The following is a 22,522-nucleotide window of genomic DNA, read 5'->3' on the forward strand; positions in this document are numbered from 1 at the left end:
ATTTCATCTTTTTGTCTTTGTATCCTCAGCATTTAGTACATAGCAGTTGGTTAATAGATATTTGCTGATTGATGGTTTGAATGACAACTATGCCACCATATTTCAGCTAAGCACTGGCAGAGAGCAACCTGATGAAGTTTAAAAAAAAAAAAGTCCAAGCCTGTCCTAAGTAACTCTTAGAATAAACCTTCCCTAGTCTCTTTGTATTTTATTTTGATAGATGCCAACAAACAGTTCCTAGATCATTTTACTTTCATCCTTTTGCTCCTTTCAAACAATCTTTAATTTTGGAAGTAAGAAGTGTGAAAAATATCTGCTTTTTTAAGTATGGCCATCTTAAAATGAGGCTATAAAACTGGGCTCACAGTCTGGGTTGTTGAGTGATTGTGTGGATTTTAATGATGAACTGCAACCCGGCTAGCAGGTGTTTGCCAGTTTTTTTATATTCCCCAACATGAGGATGACATTTCCATCTGTATGAAAGGGTGGTTTAACTATTAACACTTCAGGGAACAGGAGTGGGGGGAATATGAAGAGGTTGCAAAGGATGATAATAGAGTTACTCTCACAGAACTGGAAGCAAAATTTGTACCCATTAATAGGGAAATAACTGAAAAAATGATGGCATGTGAATGGCACAGAATATTATTGTATAGTAAGAACTGATGAATACAAAGAATTCTGAGGAATGGAAAGATTTATATGAATGCTACAGAGTGAAATAAATATAACCAAGAGAACAATATGCACAATGAACACCAAAAAAAATTAAAAGATCCTTAAAAGAATCAATCAAAAAGCATTTATCCAACACTTACTGTTCTCCAGGTACTGTGTTAAGCACCAGAGATACAAAGAAAGAACCAAAAAAGTCAAACTCTGAGTAACTGAAAAACCAATGAAAGTCCTAAAGACAGAATGAAACCCACTCCCTCCACCCTCTCACCTTACCCCACCCACACACATCCAGCAGAGAGCACTAAGACTCAAGAGATGTGGGTCCTGCTATCAGATCTTTAACTAATTAACTGTGTTACCTCCCTGGTCCTTGTTGGCAAAACAAGCATGTTGGGCTTGAGAATGTTTAAGCTACTTCCCAGCTCTATTATTGACTATCCTATGATCACAATCAAAAAGAAAATCACATGTTTTTATATCTGTTTGGTGAACTGACATTTGAAAAGTGAGTCATAATAGAATAATTATAATAGCTAACATTTACATGATTTTCACAACTATCCTGTGAGGTAGGTGCTATTATTGTTCCCATTTTATGGATGAGGAAACTGAGGCAGGTGGGGGTTAAGTGACTTGTCCAGGGTCACACAGCTAGTAAGTGTACGAGGCCAGATTTGAATTCAGGAAGATAAGTCTTCCTGATTCCAGGCCCAGAACTCTATCCATTGTATCACCTGAAAGTCTACAATTTTCATCTACTAGTTGTAACACTGGTGGCTAAAAGGAGTTGGTCCCTATATCAAGTTAATTTATGGTCTCCTCTTTTTTGAAGTTTGATGTTACAGTAATGCTTTTGAGAAGTAAGGATAAGGTTAGGGTGTCAGAGTCTTCTGGTGTTAAAGGATATGCTCAAATAACTCAACACAGGATAAAACTCTGTGGTTATTGAGTTACACCAAAGACAAGGAGTTTTCTATTTTCGTGTGTTTTATAATTACACACAAGGTCTATTTTTAGTCAACTCTAGTCCACTATCTTGAAAATTAAACTTTAAAAACCTCTATTCTTTCTTTCTTACTTACCTCAGTTTCATATACATAATTCATTTGGCCACATCAATGGTAGCAAATGCTTTACGTTGCTAACAAATAAATAATTTTGCTTACAAAGAAACTTGAATTTTGCTTCATCTTCAAGAACGTTGTCTTTTTAGCTCAACTAGTCAATAGATGATGTTGCTGCTTTAACATGCTACCTTTTCCATGTTCTAATCTTTCATTTAAAATCATTTTAAGGAGATAGTTATTTCTATTTCTGAAAAAGTCATAATTTTTGACAAATACTTCATTTTTAAAAGCATACCCGCAAATGTTCCACACGTACACATTCCTTTATAATGATGATTCTACATTATTCAGTACATATGATACTTGGATTAGAGAAATGCAAACAATTTTATTATATGTATCACTGTGGAATCAAACTCAAGATGAAATATATTAACTGTTCTGTGTCAAGCAATACTACTTACTAAGACGTCTTAAAAAAGAAAAAATAAATCATTATCCACCTCTTCCAATTTTTTTTTTGTTTCTCAGACTATGACCCAGAAATATATTAAGAAAATTTGGATGCGCGCATGTGTGTGTGGATGTGTGTGTTTCTCAATTCTTTCTCCTGCACTTTTTCCTGGTCACCCTTAGTTGATGCCACTTGCTTTATCAAGAGAGAAGCAAACTATGGTTTGATGGGGGCCAGAGAAATTATAGATGAGCTTAGGAGTATGATGAGGGAGGAAAAGTTTGAGAATTATCACTCCAAATAAATGTACAGACTCAGAGTGTTGGAAAGGGAGCAGAGGGGGAGATAGACAGAGGTTAGGTCTAAACATCGTAAGTTAAATTTAACCAAGATCCTCAGGAACTGAGAGAAGAAGTTCCACTTTTATTAAAAGTTCTACAAGTAGCCTAGGGTAGTTTTCATTTTTCACTCTTATGCAAAAAGAATGACTAGTGATATTTCTGTGGTACATCATAATTAGAAAATACTTTGAATGTGTTCTCTTATAGAAGCCTCAAAACAGCTTGATGAGGTAAGTAATAATATTATTAATTGACATTTATATAGCACTTCAAAGCTGACAAAGTGTTGTACAAGCATTCTTTCATTTGATCGTGTCAACAACCCAATGATGAAGGCATAACAGATCTCATTCTCCCAATTTTACAGATGAGAAAACTGAGCCTTGTGAAGTGATCAGTGACTTCTCCAAGTTCAGACAACTAGTGATAAAGTCAGAGTTTGAAAACCAGTCTTCAGACTCCCCATCCAATATTCCAACTCAAAGATCCCCTGGTCCAACTCTTACTCCAAAAAGGATAACTTAGTTCTAAAAATGGACATGGTTGCCTTTCCTAAACAGTTCCAATTCCAAGAGAAGAAAATGTACTTTTAACAAACTTGCAAAAGAAATGTATTTGGTCAGATCACATGTCCTGATTTTGGTTCAGAGACTATATAGTAACCAAAGAAAAGGTTCACAGTCAACTACATCAGAGACTGGATATAACCCTGAAATCCCATATAACCCATGAGAATTACTGGTTTTTATGCACCGCATTTGGTTGACATTATTCTTTAAAGACAGAAGTGGTGACATTTGAGATGGCTTTAAGTGGCATAGTGGCTAGGGTCACAGAAAGGTATCCAGAGGTACACATATAAGTATAATAAGAGTATGGAGTCCGCCCTGTTTCCCTCCTCCTCCTAACAGTCCATTCCCACCCCAGGTATTTTGCCCAAAGCAGAAACCTGTTTAATTTACCTAATCATTGTTTTGTCAGCAAACTCATGTTAAAATAGTCAAACAGCTGGCTCCCCTTCATGCATTGGACTATTAGGTCCGTCCTGTTCCTAATGAAAGTCACTATAACTCCCTCCCTGATAACCTCATCTCCTCTGCTCTCAAGGAAATGAAAGAAGATTTAGCTCACCACTTGGAGTAGAATGTCAGTTCAGTCTCAGAACACAAAAACATTCAGTCTATAACTACAGCTTCTTTCTCCTTGCCCCAGGTCAGAGAAACCGAGGATCATATATTGAGAGCTGGTAGGTAGCTGAAAGGCCATCTAGTACAAATCCCTCATCTTACAAATAAGAAAACTGAGGTGTGGAGAGGAAGAACAACTTACCTATGGTCACACAGATAAATGACAAAGACAGGCTTTGGACTCTACTCCTCTGACTGCAATGAGAGTATTCTTTCCACTGCATCACAGTGCCTCCTTCTTACCAAGAAAAGGTTAAAGGTTTTTTTAAATTAGTTTTTTTTTTGGGGGGGGGGGCAGCGTATCACCACTAACTAGTTGTTCCAAACTCTGTGGCTCTACCCATCCCCTTGATAAGAGGCTTGATCTGCATAGTTACAGCCTCATGTACATCATTCATGGTCCATCCAAACCTCATTCACATACCAGAGAGGTCCTGAGAGTGGATGTTGTGTACAAACTAGCCATATGTTGAACATAAAAGGAGACTACCAAGTTGACTTTACTGAGTAATCATTGTAAATGGATAGTTAGTATTCGTATTGTGCTTTAAAGTTTTCAGAACACTACAAATACTACCTCATTTTATCCTCAACAGCAGCCCTAGGAAGTAGGTGCTATTATTTTCCCCATTTTACATATGAAGAAAAAGAAACTAAGGTAGAAAGAAATTGACTTGTCCAGGAGCATGCGTTCAGTAAGTATCTGAGGCCAGATTTGAATTCTTAGCTCTAAGCCTGGTACTCATAAGATGGCTCATGGGCACAGAACCTTCCTTATTCTCTAGTGAGGAGATATAGTAGATAAGGCCAGAAAGCTAAGGAAACTGACCTACAACTATTCAAATAGCTCACAGCTCACCTCCACCATCACTAAACAGGTGTGTGTGTGTGTGTGTGTGTGTGTGTGTGTGTGTGTGTGTGTGTGTGTGTGTGTGTGTGTGTAAAAGAGGCTAGGTGGTATGATGGATGGAGCACTGAGCCTGGAGTCACAAAGATTTGAGTTCAAATCTAGCCTCAGATACTTATAAGCTATGTGACTCTGGGCAAGTCACTTAACCCCTATTTGCCTTAGTTCCTCATCCACAAAATGGTGACACGCTGGAGAAGGAAATGGTAAACCACCCTAGTGTCTTTGCCAAGAAAACCCCATAGACAATATCCATGGAGTCATGTAGAATTGGAAACAACTGAACAATAACAAATGTGTATTTGTATATGTAGATACAGAGAGAGAGAGAGAGAGAGAGAGAGAGAGAGAGAGAGAGAGAGAGAGAGAGAGACGGAGAGAGACAGAGAGACAGAGAGACAGAGAGAGAGATTAAAACTGCACTAAGACTTTCAGGATACCCTGGGTATATAAGAAGCTCCTCAATTGTAGTATCCTCCATTCTCCTGTAATTGCCCTGCACAACTATAGTGGTTCTTACCTATCTTCCTCCTGTTCGACCTTCCTCCCTCTCTGCTTCTTCCACTCCATAGAGATAAGTTGTAAAACACATATCTTACATCCAGTTGAAATTCTATAAGATGCCATACATCCCAATCAGAGACAAAAAGAACTAGTAAAACACAAAAGGTAGACTTGACTGGGTATTTATTATACCACTAATTTTCACTGGGCATTATTCTTTAAGGAGACAGCCACACTCTTAAATAAAGAACATAATAGAAGTCTACTTAAGTTTTAAGTTACTCCTGAGAAGTACTGTGTCCTGTAGGTTTTACTTCTCTTAACTCATAGAGGTTTTAAACAAGTCACATCCTCCATAAGTCAATAAAGACCAAAAGATTTAGAACCATAGAAGTCATATAATGCAACTCCTTCATTTTAGAGACATGGAAACTGAGATCCAAGAAAGCAAAGTGACTTAAGGTCACAAAGTAAGTGACAAAACCAAGATGTGAAGTTAACTCTGACTCTGAAGCTTATGCTTTATTCTACTACTTCATCAAGCTGCATACTGACTTCCTGACTCATCTTCATGAGTTCAGATCTGGCCTCAGACAATAGCTGTGTAACCTTGGGCAAGTCACTTCACCCTGTTTGCTCAGTTTCCTCATCTTTAAAATGAACTACAGAAGAAAATGACAAACCACTCCAGTATCTCTACCAAGAACAACCCAAAAAGAGTTGGATACAACTGAAAAATGACCGATCAAGACCAATCTGCCTCGTAGCAATAACCACTATATTCTTGGTGAAATATTGTGAAGAGACGAGTGATGCCTAAAAACTTTGAATTTCTAAAAGGAAAGGTGCCAGATATATGCATCATAATCCCATGATCTCTATGGTTTCTACATTTCTGTAAGAAAAACTACAATAAATCTACATCCTCGGCTTTTACTGAAAACACCGTTTCACTACAGTAACATGACTTTACTTTCATTTCTCCTCCTTACCAGTCTTCTTTCCTTTCTCAGTACACTATCTTTTCCACTCAGCAATGGCACACTTTCATTCACTAAAAACTTAAGCAGGAGAGGGGAGGGAAATGTCTGTAGTTACTTAGGCTAACTAAAATACTGGCATTTTCACCACTTTTTCCACCTAGCAAGGTGGAAACTTGAAATGTCAGACTGGCCATGGTGCACTGGTGTCTCTCCATTGACATTTCCTCGCATCATGTGGAGACCTGAATAGGTATTAATTGGCATCAAGTGTGTGGCTACAAATATCACTTTAATATCATTCACATATGTTCCATTAAAGTACTTAGCTTTTCAGCATGCTTCCTCCCGATTCCATTTCACTGATTTTTGGCATTGAAAACCAACCATTTGTTTCTGTAGCCTCCCTTTCCTCTCTTCCTCTTCGTTTACTTCAGTGGAATAAATACACAAATAGTATAAAGCCCCGCGGAGGGCCCATTCCAACTCATATTATTTTCCAAATAACAGGGTTGGGGAAACCAGTTTCATGATTAGGGGCAAAGAAAAGAAAAGAAACATTATGTACATATTCTGTACAACCTGGAGCTCTAGGCCAGATGAAAACATTCTCATCTCTAACGTAGTCCTTGGAAGTTAGTGACTATTGTCATAAAAGAAAGAATTTTCAAACTTTGTTAGGTAAAACCTGTGATGGAAAGAAAAGGCAAATCCCTCAAAAAACTTATCTGGGTTTTTTTTTTAATTATGAATTTTCTGTAGACAAAAAGTAGTGCCAGAAGGTAGATGTTATGTCTGCTTCCTTGCTACCAATGAGGCTTACTGGTCAAAGACCTCATCCTCAATGTCCTAACCCCAAAGCAAAGTAAACCATATTTTTTTTTTCAAAATGTTTATGAGGTGGGGAAATGCCACACTGAGTCACCATGAAAAGAGCCAAATTCTACCCTTAGATGTATGCAGGAAAAGTACTAAAGTCAACATGAGCTGCAGACATTCATCTGAGGGTAGAATTTGGCTCAGGAACCATGGGTTCCTTTTACATAGACCTCTGCTGTCTGACTTGTCTCTGGGCTGCTCTCTTCACTTAGAATTTGCTCTCCAATTTGACCATGTTTATTATTCCTGAATGATAACATGACCATGTGGCATTTCTCATACACAAAGTAGTGAGGAAAATAAAATGCCCACTCCTTCCAGCCTCTTTATGAAGTCGGGATGTGGGATGAACACACACACACACACACACACACACACACACACACACGCACACACACACGTTGGAGGGCCTTCAGAGCTCAAGTTCATAGCTGAACAGGAAACCTCTTTATGGCATTCTAAACAAACTCTATCTGGCCTTTACTTACAGAGATTCTCTGATTTCTTTTACTTAAGAGAAAAGTAGAGGCTATCAGTTGAGCCATTTTACTCTTTTAGAGAGATGCCCTTTGTGGGACAAACATTGCAATGAGAGACAAAACAAGATTGAATGCAATGTCAATTCATGACATTAAAAAAAAAAATATTTCACACTTTTACCAGATGTCTGTGTATATACACACATAGACATATTTACGAAGGCAGCTAGATAGTACAATGAGCAGAGTGATGGACCCACAGTCAGTCAATTAATATTCATTAAGCACTTATTATGTATCAGGCACCATGGTAAGTGGCAAGTTCAGATCTGGCCTCCAGTATTTACTAGTTGTGGGGCCCTGAGTAAATCACTTGACCTATGTCTGCTTCACTATCCTCATCTGTAAGATGTGGATGAGAATGGCGCCTACCTTCCAGTGTTGTTATGAGGATAAAATGATATTACATTTTTAAAGTGATTATTACATAAATGCTAGTTACTGTTAATATTATTATGTGATACAGAGCATCAATAGTTTCTTTTTTATATATGGTCCTTAATTGTCAAATAAACCAAAGATATCCTAATCCAGGCCTTATCTTTTTAGACAGCAAGAGTCAAACTTTCGAATTAGTAAACCAAAACAAAAAGGAAAGAGAGGAGAAGAGATTTAACGTTAGAAATGAGGTATATGTCAATAATCTCTGGATGGTCACTGCAGCAGTAAATGGAAACTTTAGCCAGGCCTACAAAAATCCAAAAACCATGTTATAATCTTTTTTTTTAACAAAAGCTAGAAGCACTGGTCCTACAATGGTTGAGGAAAAATCACCCAAACAGCATCTATCTGGGGAATTAGTTAAAAGGTTATCTAAGTCACTGGGCAAATGTAGATGAAGTCTGAACAAGGTTTAATGTCAGGTGAAGTGGTCAAATTCACAGGTTTGTCCATTAAATAGTGCACTTCCAGCCTCAATCCTTTCCTAGTCCTAGGCTTGTGCATTTATACATAACTGCGTTACCAGTTACAAGCTGGGATTCAGGATGGTTTCACATACAAGGCCAATGTAGGACTGTAAGAATAGCTTGGTACTATGGTTTATTTTTTGGCCTGGCCATAGTTTATAGACCAGACTGTGATCATAAAATCATAGAGCTAAAAATGTTCTTAGTTATTATCTAATCTATACCCACCTTTTTATAGATGAGAAAACTGAGATCCAGCAAGTGTTAAGTGACTGCTCCAAAGTGCCCTAAGATAAATCAGTGGGCTGGATCCAGCTTTGATTTTCACTACTTTAAACTCTGGCTTTTGTTCAGTCATTTCAATCATATCCAACTGTTTCTGACTCTATTTGGGCTTTTCTTAGCACAGAAACTGGAGTAATTTGCCATTTTTTCTCTAGCAACTTTTACAGATGAGGAAATTGAGGCCAACAGGGTAAAGCAACTTGCCCAGGATCACACAGCTAGTAAGTGTCTGAGACCAGATCTGAATTCAGGAAGATCAGTCTTCCTGACTTCAATCAAGCCCAGCACTCTATCCACTGTACCTCCTAGCTGCTGGGGGAAAAAACCTTTGACTCAGACTGTGGCTAAAAAATAAATGATTTCTGGCCAAAGTACGGTATCTCACAATAATGCTGACAAATATTAAAATTTACTCATTGAAGACTTGTCACTTGGAAATTTTTTTTAATCTTCAGATTGCCAGGTTGTTAACTTTGCTTTCCTTTCATTCTCTTTCTCTCTATCCTAAAGCACACTAAGAATCTGAACAGCACCCGGGAGCCCCTCAAATCCATCAAAAGAAGCCATGAAGGTAAAAGAAAGGACCACTTCCTCCACTCTCCCTCAGTGATCCATACTGCCACCATCTGGAAAGTTAGAAGAATTCCCAGGGTGGGCCAAAGCATCTTCTTTGCTTGTGGTGTTCATCTTCTTCAAACTCAATGATTTGATTTTCTGATTTCAATGTAATCTGTTTATAATTTGTAAAGGATCTATGTGCCATGAGTAATAGAAAATGTTTAGGGATAGACAAACAAAGAAGAAAAGTAACCAGTGACCCAACTTTCTCACAAAGACTAGATTGTCTAAGATACCAATCTATCTTCCCAACATTGCCTACTTAGCACAAGCTTGTCTCCAAGTTTAGCATGTATATTTTTTTAGGTATAAAACTTTGGTTCAATCAAAACATCCTGGAGAGAAACATCACATGGTACTCTAATTCTTTTCTAAACATATTAAAAAGAAAGCTAGCACCTAGAATACTTTAAAAAAAAAAAACAAAGACAACTCAAGCACCTAGACTGTTTATGATATGAGAGGATCATTGTGGAAGGAAGAAAAGGAGAAAAGAGGGAAAAGAAGGCAAGAGAAGGCAAAGGAAGTAGAGAGGGAAGGAAGGAAATGAATAGAAGGAGGAGCTACACTTGGTTTTCTCTGCAAAGATAGGATACAGAATACCAAAAAGTAAAACTTCAGGGAGCATGTCAGAGCAAATAAACCTTCCTGTCTTGAAAAAATACTGATACCTGTACAATAGGATGTCCTCCTGCAGATGCCTTCACAGCCCCTCGACTTCCTTCGGTCTCATAATGAGCTCTGTGGTGGGATTTGGGCTGTACTTCGATCCTAAGTTCATAAGGTCCTGAGTGAGATGGCAGCTGCCAATCAAGGGCAGGGAGAGACGGGCTGAAATGGAAGACAAAAGAGCATTAAATATTAACGACTGGCATATTAACACAAACCACAAGTGTATGAATCTATTACTTTGGGGGCCAGGGTTAGCAGTCCATCCTTCACCATCTTACATTAAAAATTTCCATCAATAAGGTAAATGTCCTGACATAAGTAATTTAAAAGTCTTTGTACAAAGCCAATGACTACTTTAGGATGATGTATGGGGAAAGCCTTGTCAATGCTTCAATCTCTATAATGTTTTTAAATAAAATGGAAACATTTTCTAAATCCAACCTTAGAGTGTTTCCCTCTCTTGGTACTAGATTTACATCAATTATTTAACCTCAAAATAAAAATCAATTCTACAATGATATGTAAACAGCTTTAAAACCATAGAAGTACAACCTTTGGGCTGAGAGTCAGGAGAGCTATATTTTAGTCCTGGTTTTATCAATAATTAGCTGAATAACCCTAGATAGGTCATTTAATCTCTAAGGTCTCACTTTCCTCATCTGCAAAATTAGGGTACTGAACTATAGTAAAGGTTTTTAACCTGGGGTCCAAGAACTTTTTAAAAAAGTTTTTAATAAGTGTAGCTCAACATATTTCATTTCCTTTTTAACCCTATATCTTTTAGTACTTAAAATATTATTCCGAGAAGAGATTCATCACACTGTCAAAGAGGGCCATGATGAAAAAGTGGTTAATCCTTAGTCTAAACGGTCTTTGAGGTACCTTTTGAAATTTTTGATTCCACAGAAGAATGAATAGGAATGAAAAAGAACAATTTAAAGAATGTTTGAAAGTTGCAGTTCACAAATCAGGATTAGCAAAATACATATTTAGCTGTTAACACGCATTTAATGAGCAAATTCCTAATTCCTATGCTACAGTATGCTTTTATTATCCTTTTATTAAAAAAGAAAAATACATTAAAAAATAATATGCCTTTGGAGACAAAAAAATCCTCTGAATATCATGTTGGGGTTTTTCTGTTAGATCCTCTCTGTATGGAAGGATTAACCATGATCTTATTGGTAACAAATGAAAAAAGCAAAGGACATGATGCAATCTCAACTGAATTCTCAAGTCCCTTCCTGACTCCAACATACATCAATCTTTCGTCACCACATCTTACTCTCCTGAAATCTAGATTTGTAGAACTAAAAGCTGAATAGTAGATCAACTTTTATTTTGATCTCCCAAAAATCTAGAAGAGTGGTGCCTATGAAAGTACTTGCCATTGACCCACATAGTTTGGAGCTGGTGTGAGGAGAGAGGTATGGTCAGCATTTGGTCTGCCCCTGGCAACATTGTAGAGGTGGTAACCTTAGTATGGGCTTTCCTTTTTGCAACTACGTTTCTATTAGTTTAATTTCCTTTCTTTCTCAAATCTCATTCTGCTTTCAGTCTTACAAAGAAGGTTAAAAAAAAAGTTGCAACCTTTAAGCCCTGCGTAAATATTAGCTGCTATAATAAGAGATTCTCTTGAGCCACCACAGGCACCTTACTCTGCCTCCCGGGAGTTAGACAGAACACAGAAAAAGACTGAAAATACATCTACCCAAATGCAGCAGAAATGTAATTGGCTAAGAAAGCTGGTCAGTCCAGTTCATACTGGTTATAAAGACCATTCCATGAAAAGCATGGACTGACAACTTCTTCACATTCACAGAGACAGGAGGACTGGTCACAGGACATCAGAACAACAAAATTTTTTCATTCTTTTCCAATTCTGTTGCACTTTCATAACCTGGCCTTGGATACCTTACTTACAACATCCCTTAGTTAAAATACACTAATACAACTAGAGAATCCAAAATAGGAATTTAATTCCTCAAGGAGAAACAATGAAGGAATAGCCACTTGGAAAAAATTAATTCCTCCAAACAGAAGAGTCAGTCAGTCAACAAGTATCTATTAAGCACTTACTTAAGGAGTGAGACATTGTGCTAAGCACATGGCATACAAAGAAAGGCAAAAATCCTTTCTGTCCTCAACAAAAGACAAGTAAATAGTCAGGTACAGACAAGACGTATATTGCAGATGGAGACGAATTTCAGAGGGAAAGGTGTTATGGGCTAAGAGAACTAGGAAAGGCCTCCTGAAGAAGGTTGTACTTGAGCTATCTTGAAGGAAGGCAGAAAAACCAAGAGAAGGATGGAAGTGAGGAGGGAAAACATTCCAGGCTTGAGGAACAGTTTGTGAGTGTATAAGTCAAGAATTGGAAGATGTGGTATCACGTGAGAAACAATGAGTAGACCAATGTAGGTGTATAATAGAGTAGATAAAGAAGACTATACAAAACCTTGTAGGGAAGGACAGGGTCATGTTGTGAAGGACTTCAAATGCAAATGTAACATGCTACATTTTATTCTAAAGGTAATAAGAAGCAACTGGAGTTTATTGAGTATGGATAGGGGGTTAGGGAGAGGGGAGTAACATGGTCAGACCTGTGCTTTAGGAAGATCAACTTTGACTGCTAAGTGGAGGATGGCTCTATACGGAGAGAGCCTTGAGGCCAAAAAGCTACTTGGGATACAAAATACTTGTCAAATCAGACAAGTATCTCACTCCACGTGATGGTGCGCATTGCCAGTTCCATGCTCTTGGTTCACCCAGAATTCCTTATTGCACTGAATTCACTACTACATAGTATATATTATCACTCGCCTCGTAAATTTCTATCCTGAATACTTAATAATATCCAATTGCCTTCCAATATGGCCCCAATATATTTTCTGTGATTTTCTCCTCACTAGTCATCCTACTACATGTCTTCTATCCTAATACCTCAATACACCATGTATTATGGTGCCTCTAGGTCTTCACTTATATTATTCCCTCTGTCATAAATGTTCTCCTTTACTCTTTCTCTAAATTTACTAGTCAAATCACTACTTTAACCATCCTTCAAGTTCCAGTTCAAATGCCATGTCCTTCATGAAGCTTCTCTTGAGGCCCCTCAACTACATGCAAAACCTCCTCTTCTAAAATCTCATAACATTTTTCATACCTATGACATAGCATGTTTTGCATTATACTAGATTTACTCCCTCTACCATTTGAATTTGCTCCTTTAGGACAGAAATTATAACTTATTCATCTTCACATCTCTCTACTACCTACAACAATGACTAACATATAGCTGGTAATTCATATATTTGTCTATTTGAATGGAATCAAACTGAATTGATTTCTAATTATTTCACTCTAGTTTCATTTCACCAAATACATTGTAAACTCCTTGAGGTCAGGTTCTATGTCTTACACTACATGTGTATTCCCACAATATTTAATATCTAATGCCATTCTGGGGACATAGTAGGCAATTGATGAGTAGCTATAAGAGTCACTGATTAATATCTATTTGCTGGAGAAGGAAACGGCAAACCACTCTAGCATCCTTGCCAAGGAAAGCCCAAATGGGGTCATGAAGAGTTGAACACAATTGTAAAATGACTGAACAATATCCAAATCTGTATGCCTGAAAAGTTGTGCTTCAGACAAGGATTTGGACCAAAACAAAATGTAAGTCAAAACTTACATGGATTTATATATTTAACATTTATTATAATACATTTATTATTTCTTTAACTCTGAATCAAACCTAAATAATACTTTTACTAAACAGTAAACAGCACCAAAAGTTCTTTATTGTTGTTGTTGCATAAAGAAAAAAATAGTTCAAACTAAAATCAAACTTAAATATTTTCAAAAACAACTAAACATCAAACTATTCTTTTAACCTACCTGACATCATTCACTTCACATCTCTGGTGCATTGGAATTTATATAAATTGAATCATATTCTAAATACACTGAGGAAGTTTCACTAAGTAAAATTAACCTGAAAGTTAACACTTTTACAAATCTGGAGTCTCATTTACAGTACAGAGCGTCCTTAGAGCACAGCACGTCTGTATTGCCCTGAAAAATTATTTTAAAGAATGGATTCTATTTCTCCAACAAGCTATTTCCAAAGCACTCCTGCACTGCATCCTGGAAAAGACTATAGAAATGGGAGGTTTCATAGACTGTATTCATTCAGAATATATTTTTAAAGTGAATAAAGCTTGGAGGTAATTCCTAAACTTGGGGCATCCATTTTGACATACTTGTATATGCAACCACAGCACAAAGATTCTTTTAGGAAAATCAGCACTGTACCTAGGAGTTAAGGTGTTGTCTCTACTATGCACTAACACTATATATATATATAAAATCACCAGATAAGCAGTCATTTGCTATTATGTAGCCCAAAGAGCTGGTTGGCTAATTGGATCTTTCCACTTCTGAGCTAGCCATTTTGGGCTTGTAGAAACACAGCTAGAGCGTCCTTTGCTACAGTTACTGAGGTATAAAGTCTGTTCTTTACAACCTTAGAATGAAACGAAAAGATCAGAATGATCAGACTCTGACAAATCACAAGACTATGAGGTTTGGGTACAAAAGAAGTCATATATTCAGAATATACACACATATGTGTATAGGCAGGATTATGAAATCCTAGTGTAGGTCGTCTGCCAAATCTGATTGAAATCAGCCCTGGGAAATGAAGAGTGAGCTTCATTTTATAAAGGAAAAGTACTTATATTTTTTCCTTGGGGTTGAGTGTGTTTTTTTAAACAGATGTTTTCCTTTTATTCCTGGATCTAGTCTTCTCTACTCTAAATAAAATAGTATCAGATTAAAATACCTTCATACCAAGAGCCCAGCTGCGCACTTTCCTTTTAACTGCATCTTACTGATTTCTAAGGAGCATCCTCATGCTGAACAACTAAAGGATCAAGCTTATTAGTGAAATAAAATGCATTAACTTAAACATGGTCTTTAGAAGTTATGTTGGTTTTTTTCATCAAAAACAAAAGAATAAAAGTAAATAGAGTTAACATCTAGTTTTAAAACTTTCATGTAAAATCTGCACAGTGGCTTTCATCCAGACAAATGAGGCAATTACCTAGCTGTGTTCTTTTTTAACTGTGTAAACACAACTTAAGTAAACAATTTAAAAGTATGTTGCAATCACATGAACAATAAAGATGTGATAAATGTGCTTTTTATGTATACACAGTACACATCGTAAGCTACTTAGGTGTGGCATGGAGATGCCCATGATAAATAACAGTGACCATCGTATCTGACCTTACAATCCATCATCAGGTGTCATAGTAAGTTCTGGCCAGTATTAAATAACAATTAAATGACAGCTTTCCTGATGAAGGAAACGCTGTGATGTATTTAACAGTTTCATGGGCTGTGGCTGTCAAAGCTATTTCCTATTTGAGGTTATCTTCATCATACAATTAATTTCCTGTAGCAATTCCTGGCTAAAGGAAAAGCAACTGAGGAAAAGCCTTAGGGAGAGTGGAGAGAGAAAATAATCTATTATAATGGTGGAGGCTACCTTTCTGAGGAGGAGAATGAAAATGAGCTTGTCATAAAAGAATCAAGAGCTTCAGAATTATGACAACTTTTCCAGATATGCATGTACTTTCTATGACAGGGAGTTACATTGTACCACATTCTTTAAATTATTCCCAGACAAGATAAAAGCATTATAATAAGTTATTGTTGTATAATTATAAATACTTCTAACCATCACTTTTCACAAGGTTTTGGAATCTCTGTTTGGAGTGTCCATGTTCACTTTTCTTATTTGGGGGTGATCTATTATATGCTGTCAGTACTAAAGAAGGAAACTCTCTTCCGCTGCCCCCATAACTGGGAAATGAATCAAACAGCTAATAAGTAATGGAGTAATGGGATTCATCTAATAAATGTGACAAATAAAAGATACACAATTAGGTCACCTCCCATTTATCTCCTGTTAGCACTATGCCGTGAAAGGAACTTGGCTCAGTGGATTCCAAGGAAAAAAAAGTTCAGTTCTTCATAGCAAAAGGTCATATTCATTTCTCTAACTATAAAGAACTATAAAATATTTATACTTGCAATCAGAGGCTCAAAGATGGAATTTAGAGCTGGAAAGAACCTTAGAAATCAACTAGTCTAAGCTAATCATTTTACAGCTGAGGCAAATGACTCCCAGGGAAGTAAAGTGTTTTGGCCAAGTTCACAAAGACAATTAAGCAGTAAAGCCAGTATTCTATGTGTTCGAACTCCAAATCCAGAGTGTAATTTCATAATGTCCCTACAAAAAGGAATAATTTCACATGGCATTCATTCTTGTAAAGTTGTACGTTTTCCAAGAGTATGACAATTGAGTATTTGTATGTTGGGATCTATGGCTATGTATTTTTTTAAATAAGAAATGTGTTATATCAGAAGTCAGAGGACAGCTCTTAGTTTGACAGTTTACACTTTGAATTTTCAACAGGCCAAATACAACTGAAAATTTTCATCCTCTTTTCTGTTCAGATTGGAGGAATTGTAGCTTCTTACCAGTTGGTGATATATTTCACTGCCCCTGCTACCACCAACTAAACAATCAAACCAATTCCTTCTTTAAACTCAGCAGTATCAACTTCATAATTACCATACCTATATACAAGAAAAGAGGAATCAAATTCTCCTATTATTGATGGACTTTCCTAGGGTGGATTTGACCACCCTAGTCAGTGTTAAGTATGAAGGAAGGCAGAGAATCAAGCTCAGGGATAATAGTAATTAAGTCATATAAAGTCATCTTCAAGTTTATTAAGCCCTAAAGACTATATTCAAGTCAAGAATAAGAAGAATGGTTAGCTGGAGCATACACCTCAGAAAAGCCACTACAAACAATAAAGAAATATTTCTAAATTATAGATAAAAGTGTCATTGCAATTGTCCAGTCTCTTTGATCTGCTCACATCTATCTTATCCAATAAGACAGAATTCCCCCTCTTTCAGAAAATAGTGTTAGTAAGACCTAAAATCAGAAACCTATGCAGTTGAAGAGATAAATGTTATTAAGGCCTTCAAGATTCTAATCTGTTAGCCAACAACAATAAAAAAAATCATTATTTTACCATCCTCTGAAGGACACTGGCAAACCCACACTACATATTGGATTATCTTCCATTTATTCTGTATGTATCCTGTCTTACATAGTTGTTTGCATGTTTTCTCCCATAAGACTCTAAGATCCTTGAGAATAGGGACAGTCTTTTGCATTTCTTTGTATCTGAGTATTTAGCATTCCAGCAACATAATAGGTGCTTAATAAATGTTGATTGATTGACTAACCCAAAAAGGATGATTTGGGGTTTTCTCTGCAAAGATACTGGAGTGGTTTGCTGTTTCCTTCTCTAGTTCATTTTACAGATGAAGGAACTGAGGCAAACAGGGTTAAGTGACTTGACCAGAGTCACACATCTAGTAAGTGTCTAAGGCCAAATTTGAACCCATTAAGATCAGTCTTCCTGACTCACTGTGCCACCTGGCTGCTCCACACCAAAGGTACATTTCAATATTTTTATTTAATTACAAGAAGCAGTTATTTTGCCCACCTGTGTCCGCAAAATATTAAATATAAATGAATAAATAGCACAATAGCAACTTGTCCCAAGACTGTTCTTATCTGAGTTCTATTGGAAAAATTAGAAAAAGGTTATCATAAATATTAATAATACTGTAGAAATGTGTATATCAAGGGAAATAAAGGGTAAGACAACGCGGCAGCAGGTAGGTTCACATTCTTATTAATTTGTTTTCTTCCTAAAATTTCTATTGTTTCCTTCAGCTAGAGCATGGTAGACAGATTTCTCAAAAGTATTCTTCTTTGTCCAGTCTTCATTCTTAGCAGTCCACATAAACCAAGGTCCATTGAGAATATTTGCTGAACACACATTGTATGTGTGGAGAGCACAGTACTAGGTGCCGTACAATAGTTCAGATGACAGTACCAAAGTGGGGTAGAGGACAAGCCACATGCATGGAAGATCAGATGATAATGTCTTACCAGACATGTCTTCCATCTTATATGAAGGATTAAAAATAGTTACTTCCATATCATCCAAATGGTGCAAGAAGTTGTGTTATTCTTCCCAAGTGACTGTCCCAGAGGCCTGAGAGTTAAGGAAGGGCCCTTGCCTCCCCCAATGCCTAGGACCACTCCAGCCCCATTAGAGTGGCAAGATGCCCTCCTTACTTAACTTCCCGTACACCTCCCTTGATTATAAGATCCTATCCCTTGGCCGTCCATACTCCACGGGACAGCTGATATTCGAGATGATCAGTCACCTGAGGCACCTCTCTACCCCTTACCTGTCCCAACTCCCAGGCAGCCTAGACTTCTGAAAGCCATCTAAGAAAAGCAATGGGACTGAATAGGATGGGAGTTACCAACACTAATCCTTCAAGTGAGACGGAAGACCACCAGATTTTACGATCTATCCTGCCACTAGACCCTAAACTCCTCCCAGCTTTCCCATCTGACATATCTCTCCACCCTCTGAACCTTTCCACACTGTCATTTGACCCTAATCCCCCTGGGCCTTTTCATACACTCTGTAGTTATACTGTTGGTACTTTTTTCCTGGATTTTTCCATTCTATCCACGTTGGAGTTGAACTTTTTTACATGTTGTCTCCCACAACCAGATTACAAGCTCTTTAAGAGAATGAACTGGGCATGCTTTTTCAATTTGCATGTCCAGTGTTGGGAACATTTCTTTGCACTCTTAACAAATGTTTTTCCATTCATTCATTCATTTTCAATTTGCATTCATAGTCTAAAGGAGACATGGCTTTAATTAAGGATGTTAGAGTCATAAAATGTTAGAATTGGAAGTTTCCTTGGAGATGAGCTGGTCCAATCCCCCTTTTTACAAATGAGAAAACTGAGGCAGTAGACCATGAGCTCCTTGAAAGTAAAGACTGTTTTTTGCCTTTGTTCTTGTATCCTTGGTGCTTAGCACAATGCTTGACAAATGGTAGGTGTTTAAGAAATGCTAGTTAATTGACTAATTGAGACTCAGAGAGAGGAAGAGAAGTACCTAATGTTACAAAGCTGGTTAATGTCAAAGAACTGGAACTTTTGTGAATGAAATCTGGGCAGTGGATTGTGGTCCTTGGATTTCAAAGAAATAAAAACTGATCAGTTAGTCTAGAGTTAAGTCACTTCTCTGTTTACCAGTGAGTCTCCCTTTCATGGGAAGATCTCCTTGTGGGAAATTCCAAGTATATTAATTGGCAGGTATTTGTTTTCTCTGACATTGATGATATGAGGAGCTTTGAGAAAAAGGTGGGATTTGGTATTAGGGGAGAACAGCAGCATTAGCTAATGTCCAAAAAGTCAGTATAAATGTAAAAGGTCAAATGGAATTCTTATGCTCAATTTCTTTTTAAAGTTTTTTGTAAAAGATTTGAACAGAGGTTGGAAGTTCCAAAAGCAGATCAACTATCACTAAAAAAATGCTGCCTCTCACGCACACATACATACACACACCCATATAAATATACATGCACACATGCACACATGCGCATGCTTAACATCTAAGAGGCCCCTATTTTTTTTTACATAGTATATTATATTAATGAACCACCCACCGATGCTCCTTCTCTCAACAGAGACAGTAGAGGGGCAACATAGACAGATTCAAGTTCCCACTCCCACTACCCCCCGGGGAAGGGGGAGCTTCCATGGTACAGCAGCAGCTGCTTTGAGCATTGGGCAACAGGAATGAGGACAAGTGGGATCCCTACCCATTAGTTGCTGCTCAAAACGATAAAGAACCAAGACAGTTGAGGATTTAGATGTGGAAGTAGCTTGTGTTTTTTATAATATTTTACAATTCATCAACTACTGTTCTCCTAATTACCATATTAGTGGTAGTGTAAGCAGGATGTAGACCAATAAAAATTCTGATCCAGACTGTTTATCAAAACTTTCAAAGGTTAGCCTACATGTTGTGATAAATTGTGTTAAAAACAAATTAACAAACAAAAACAGAAGAACCCAATTTAGTTAAAGTATTTGTCAATACCTTAACTAATACACTGGACTATAACTAATCTACTGGGTATTTTTGTGGCACGCCAGCCTGCCACAATGTAATATAAATGGAAAAGGGGAAAAATCAGTCACACTTCACTGACTGGTGTGATGAAATTTAAAGTTACAATGTTAAAAGGTCTCCAATATATGGAGGAGAAAGATATAATTTGCTATCCCTCTTTCAATCATGCTGTTTTCAGTATTTGTCTGACTGTCCAAGTTCTCATGAGAAAACTTTCAAATTTTGACTTGATCTTTTTGCTGCTTCTACATAGGAAAAATCTGTGGTTTGGGTTTTTTTTTCCTTAATGCATCTTACTTAGCGTAAAGACCACCTACACACTCTGATCCAAATTAGGTGATTAAAAGTATTTCTGGTTTTACCTGTATCCCTTTTTACTGGTTACTGACATTCTTTGGCTAAGCTATATTCTAAATGAATGAAACTTGGGGCTGTATGACTCCCTAAGAGAAGAAATTTTACTCTGAGTATTTTTTTTAAAAACCAGTTAGTTACACAGGATATGACCACAAGGAAACCTGCTTTTCCTTTACATCTGGCCAGAGGTGACATCATATTTCATATTTTACATAGAGTCTTTTTATAAAATGAAAGAATCTCATGAACAGCTCCATTCATTTCAGTGTGAGTTACATACATGCACTGAAAATGTAGGTATTTGTTAAATTATAGTCCTTAACCTCTGGTTCTTAATATCTACACCCTTCACAATTATGACTCAAGACTGATCACCTAGTATATCCTCAAGAAACCTTGGTTTTTGTCATATCTACAAAGAAAATCCCTTTTTTGTTTTTTTTAAGTTTTTAATCGATGTTTCCACAGGCATGCCCCTCCTCTTCCAGAGAGCCATCCCATGTAATAAATGGTATTTTTAAAGACAAAAAAGGAAAGAAAACTAAGAAGGGGGAAAATGAGCACAACTGAAGAATACATTGAAAAAGTCTAATGTGCAGTGTGGAATACCTGTGCACCTCTTACATCCACAAAGGAGTGGTTTGGAAGTGTCTTCTCATTTTTCCTCTTTCAAGTTATGCCTGATTGTTATAATTTTGTTGCATTCACTTTTGATTTTTTGTGTCATTTTTCTTTCCATTTATACTGTTATAGTTACTGTATATATTGATTTCTTGGTTCTGCTTACTTCTTCAGTTCATGTAGACCTTTCCATGCTTCTCTGCACTCATCACATACATCATTTCTTACATAACAGTAATATTTCATCACAATCATGTGCCACAATTTGTTTCTTCATTTCTCAATTCATGAGCATCTATTTTTTTCTAATTCTTTGCCATCACAAAAAGTTCTGCTATAAATATTTTGAGGTATATGAGGACTTTCTTATTGAAGGTCTCCTTGGGATATAACGGAGTCTCAGAGGCAGAGTCTATGGATACTTTAGTACTTTATTTGCATAATTGCAATTACTTTCCAAAGTGGTTGCACCACTTCACAGCTCCATCAACAAGGTAGAGGTGTGCCTATCATTCTACAATCCTTCCAACATTGACTATAACCATTTTTTCAGTCTTTGCAAATTTACAGAGCTTGAGGTGAAACCTCAGGGTTGTTTTGATTTGTATTTCTCTTACTATTAGTGATTTGAAGTATTCTTTCATGTGGTTGTGAATACTTGCAATTCTTCTTTTGAGAACTATTTATTCATATCCTTTGACCAAAGTTATATATTGAAGAATGGCTATTAGTCATAAATGTTGTGTGATATGTGTATATATGATGCATACAAATATATCATATATAAACAATATATTTCTATATATTGAATGTCAAATCTATATCAGAAAAATTTGAAGCAAAGATTTTTTCCCATTCAACTCCTTCCCTTCTTATCGTAAGTACATTAATTTTGTTTATACAGAAGTTTTCCAGTTTCACATAATCAAAGTTACCTATTTTATCTTTTGTAACTACCTCTACCTCTTATACCCATAACTGTCAAAGAGATATAATCTGTTTCTCTTCTCATTTTTTTTGTGTTATGATCTTTAACAGTAAATTCACATATCCATTTAGAATGTATTGTGGAATATGGCACAAAATGTTACTCTAAGCCTAATTTCTGCCACATTGCTTTCCAGTTTTCCTAAAAATTGTTATTAAATAAGGAGTCTTTTTTCCAATGTAATTTATGTTTTCTACTTTATCAAATACTGGATTATTGAGTTACATTGTTTCTGATTCTTCCTTATCTAATCTGCTTCACCGATGTAGTTATCTATTCTTTAACCAATAACAGATAGTTTTGGTGATTTCTGCTGTCTTCCAGACTGTAGGGTTAAACATGTTATTCATTGTATTACCTACCTGCCTTCACATTTATGTGTTTACAAACATGATTCTGAGAAAGGGTCCTATAAGCTTTTCTAACCCT

General features: G+C 36.7%; 1 protein-coding gene across 4 annotated transcripts in view; it reads right to left on the reverse strand.

Moving 5' to 3' along the window:
• The window catches only part of NFATC1 (nuclear factor of activated T cells 1), a 205,011-nt gene that overhangs the window by 136,215 nt on the left and 46,274 nt on the right, over positions 1–22,522 (reverse strand). For all 4 annotated transcript variants that reach the window (XM_072604047.1, XM_072604044.1, XM_072604046.1 and 1 more), the window contains exon 3: positions 10,019–10,178. In XM_072604047.1, coding sequence (XP_072460148.1) covers positions 10,019–10,178 — 160 coding nt within the window. The remainder of the gene's footprint in view (positions 1–10,018; positions 10,179–22,522) is intronic.

Source organism: Notamacropus eugenii, chromosome 4 (assembly GCF_028372415.1).
Source record: "Notamacropus eugenii isolate mMacEug1 chromosome 4, mMacEug1.pri_v2, whole genome shotgun sequence".
Taxonomy (NCBI): domain Eukaryota; kingdom Metazoa; phylum Chordata; class Mammalia; order Diprotodontia; family Macropodidae; genus Notamacropus; species Notamacropus eugenii.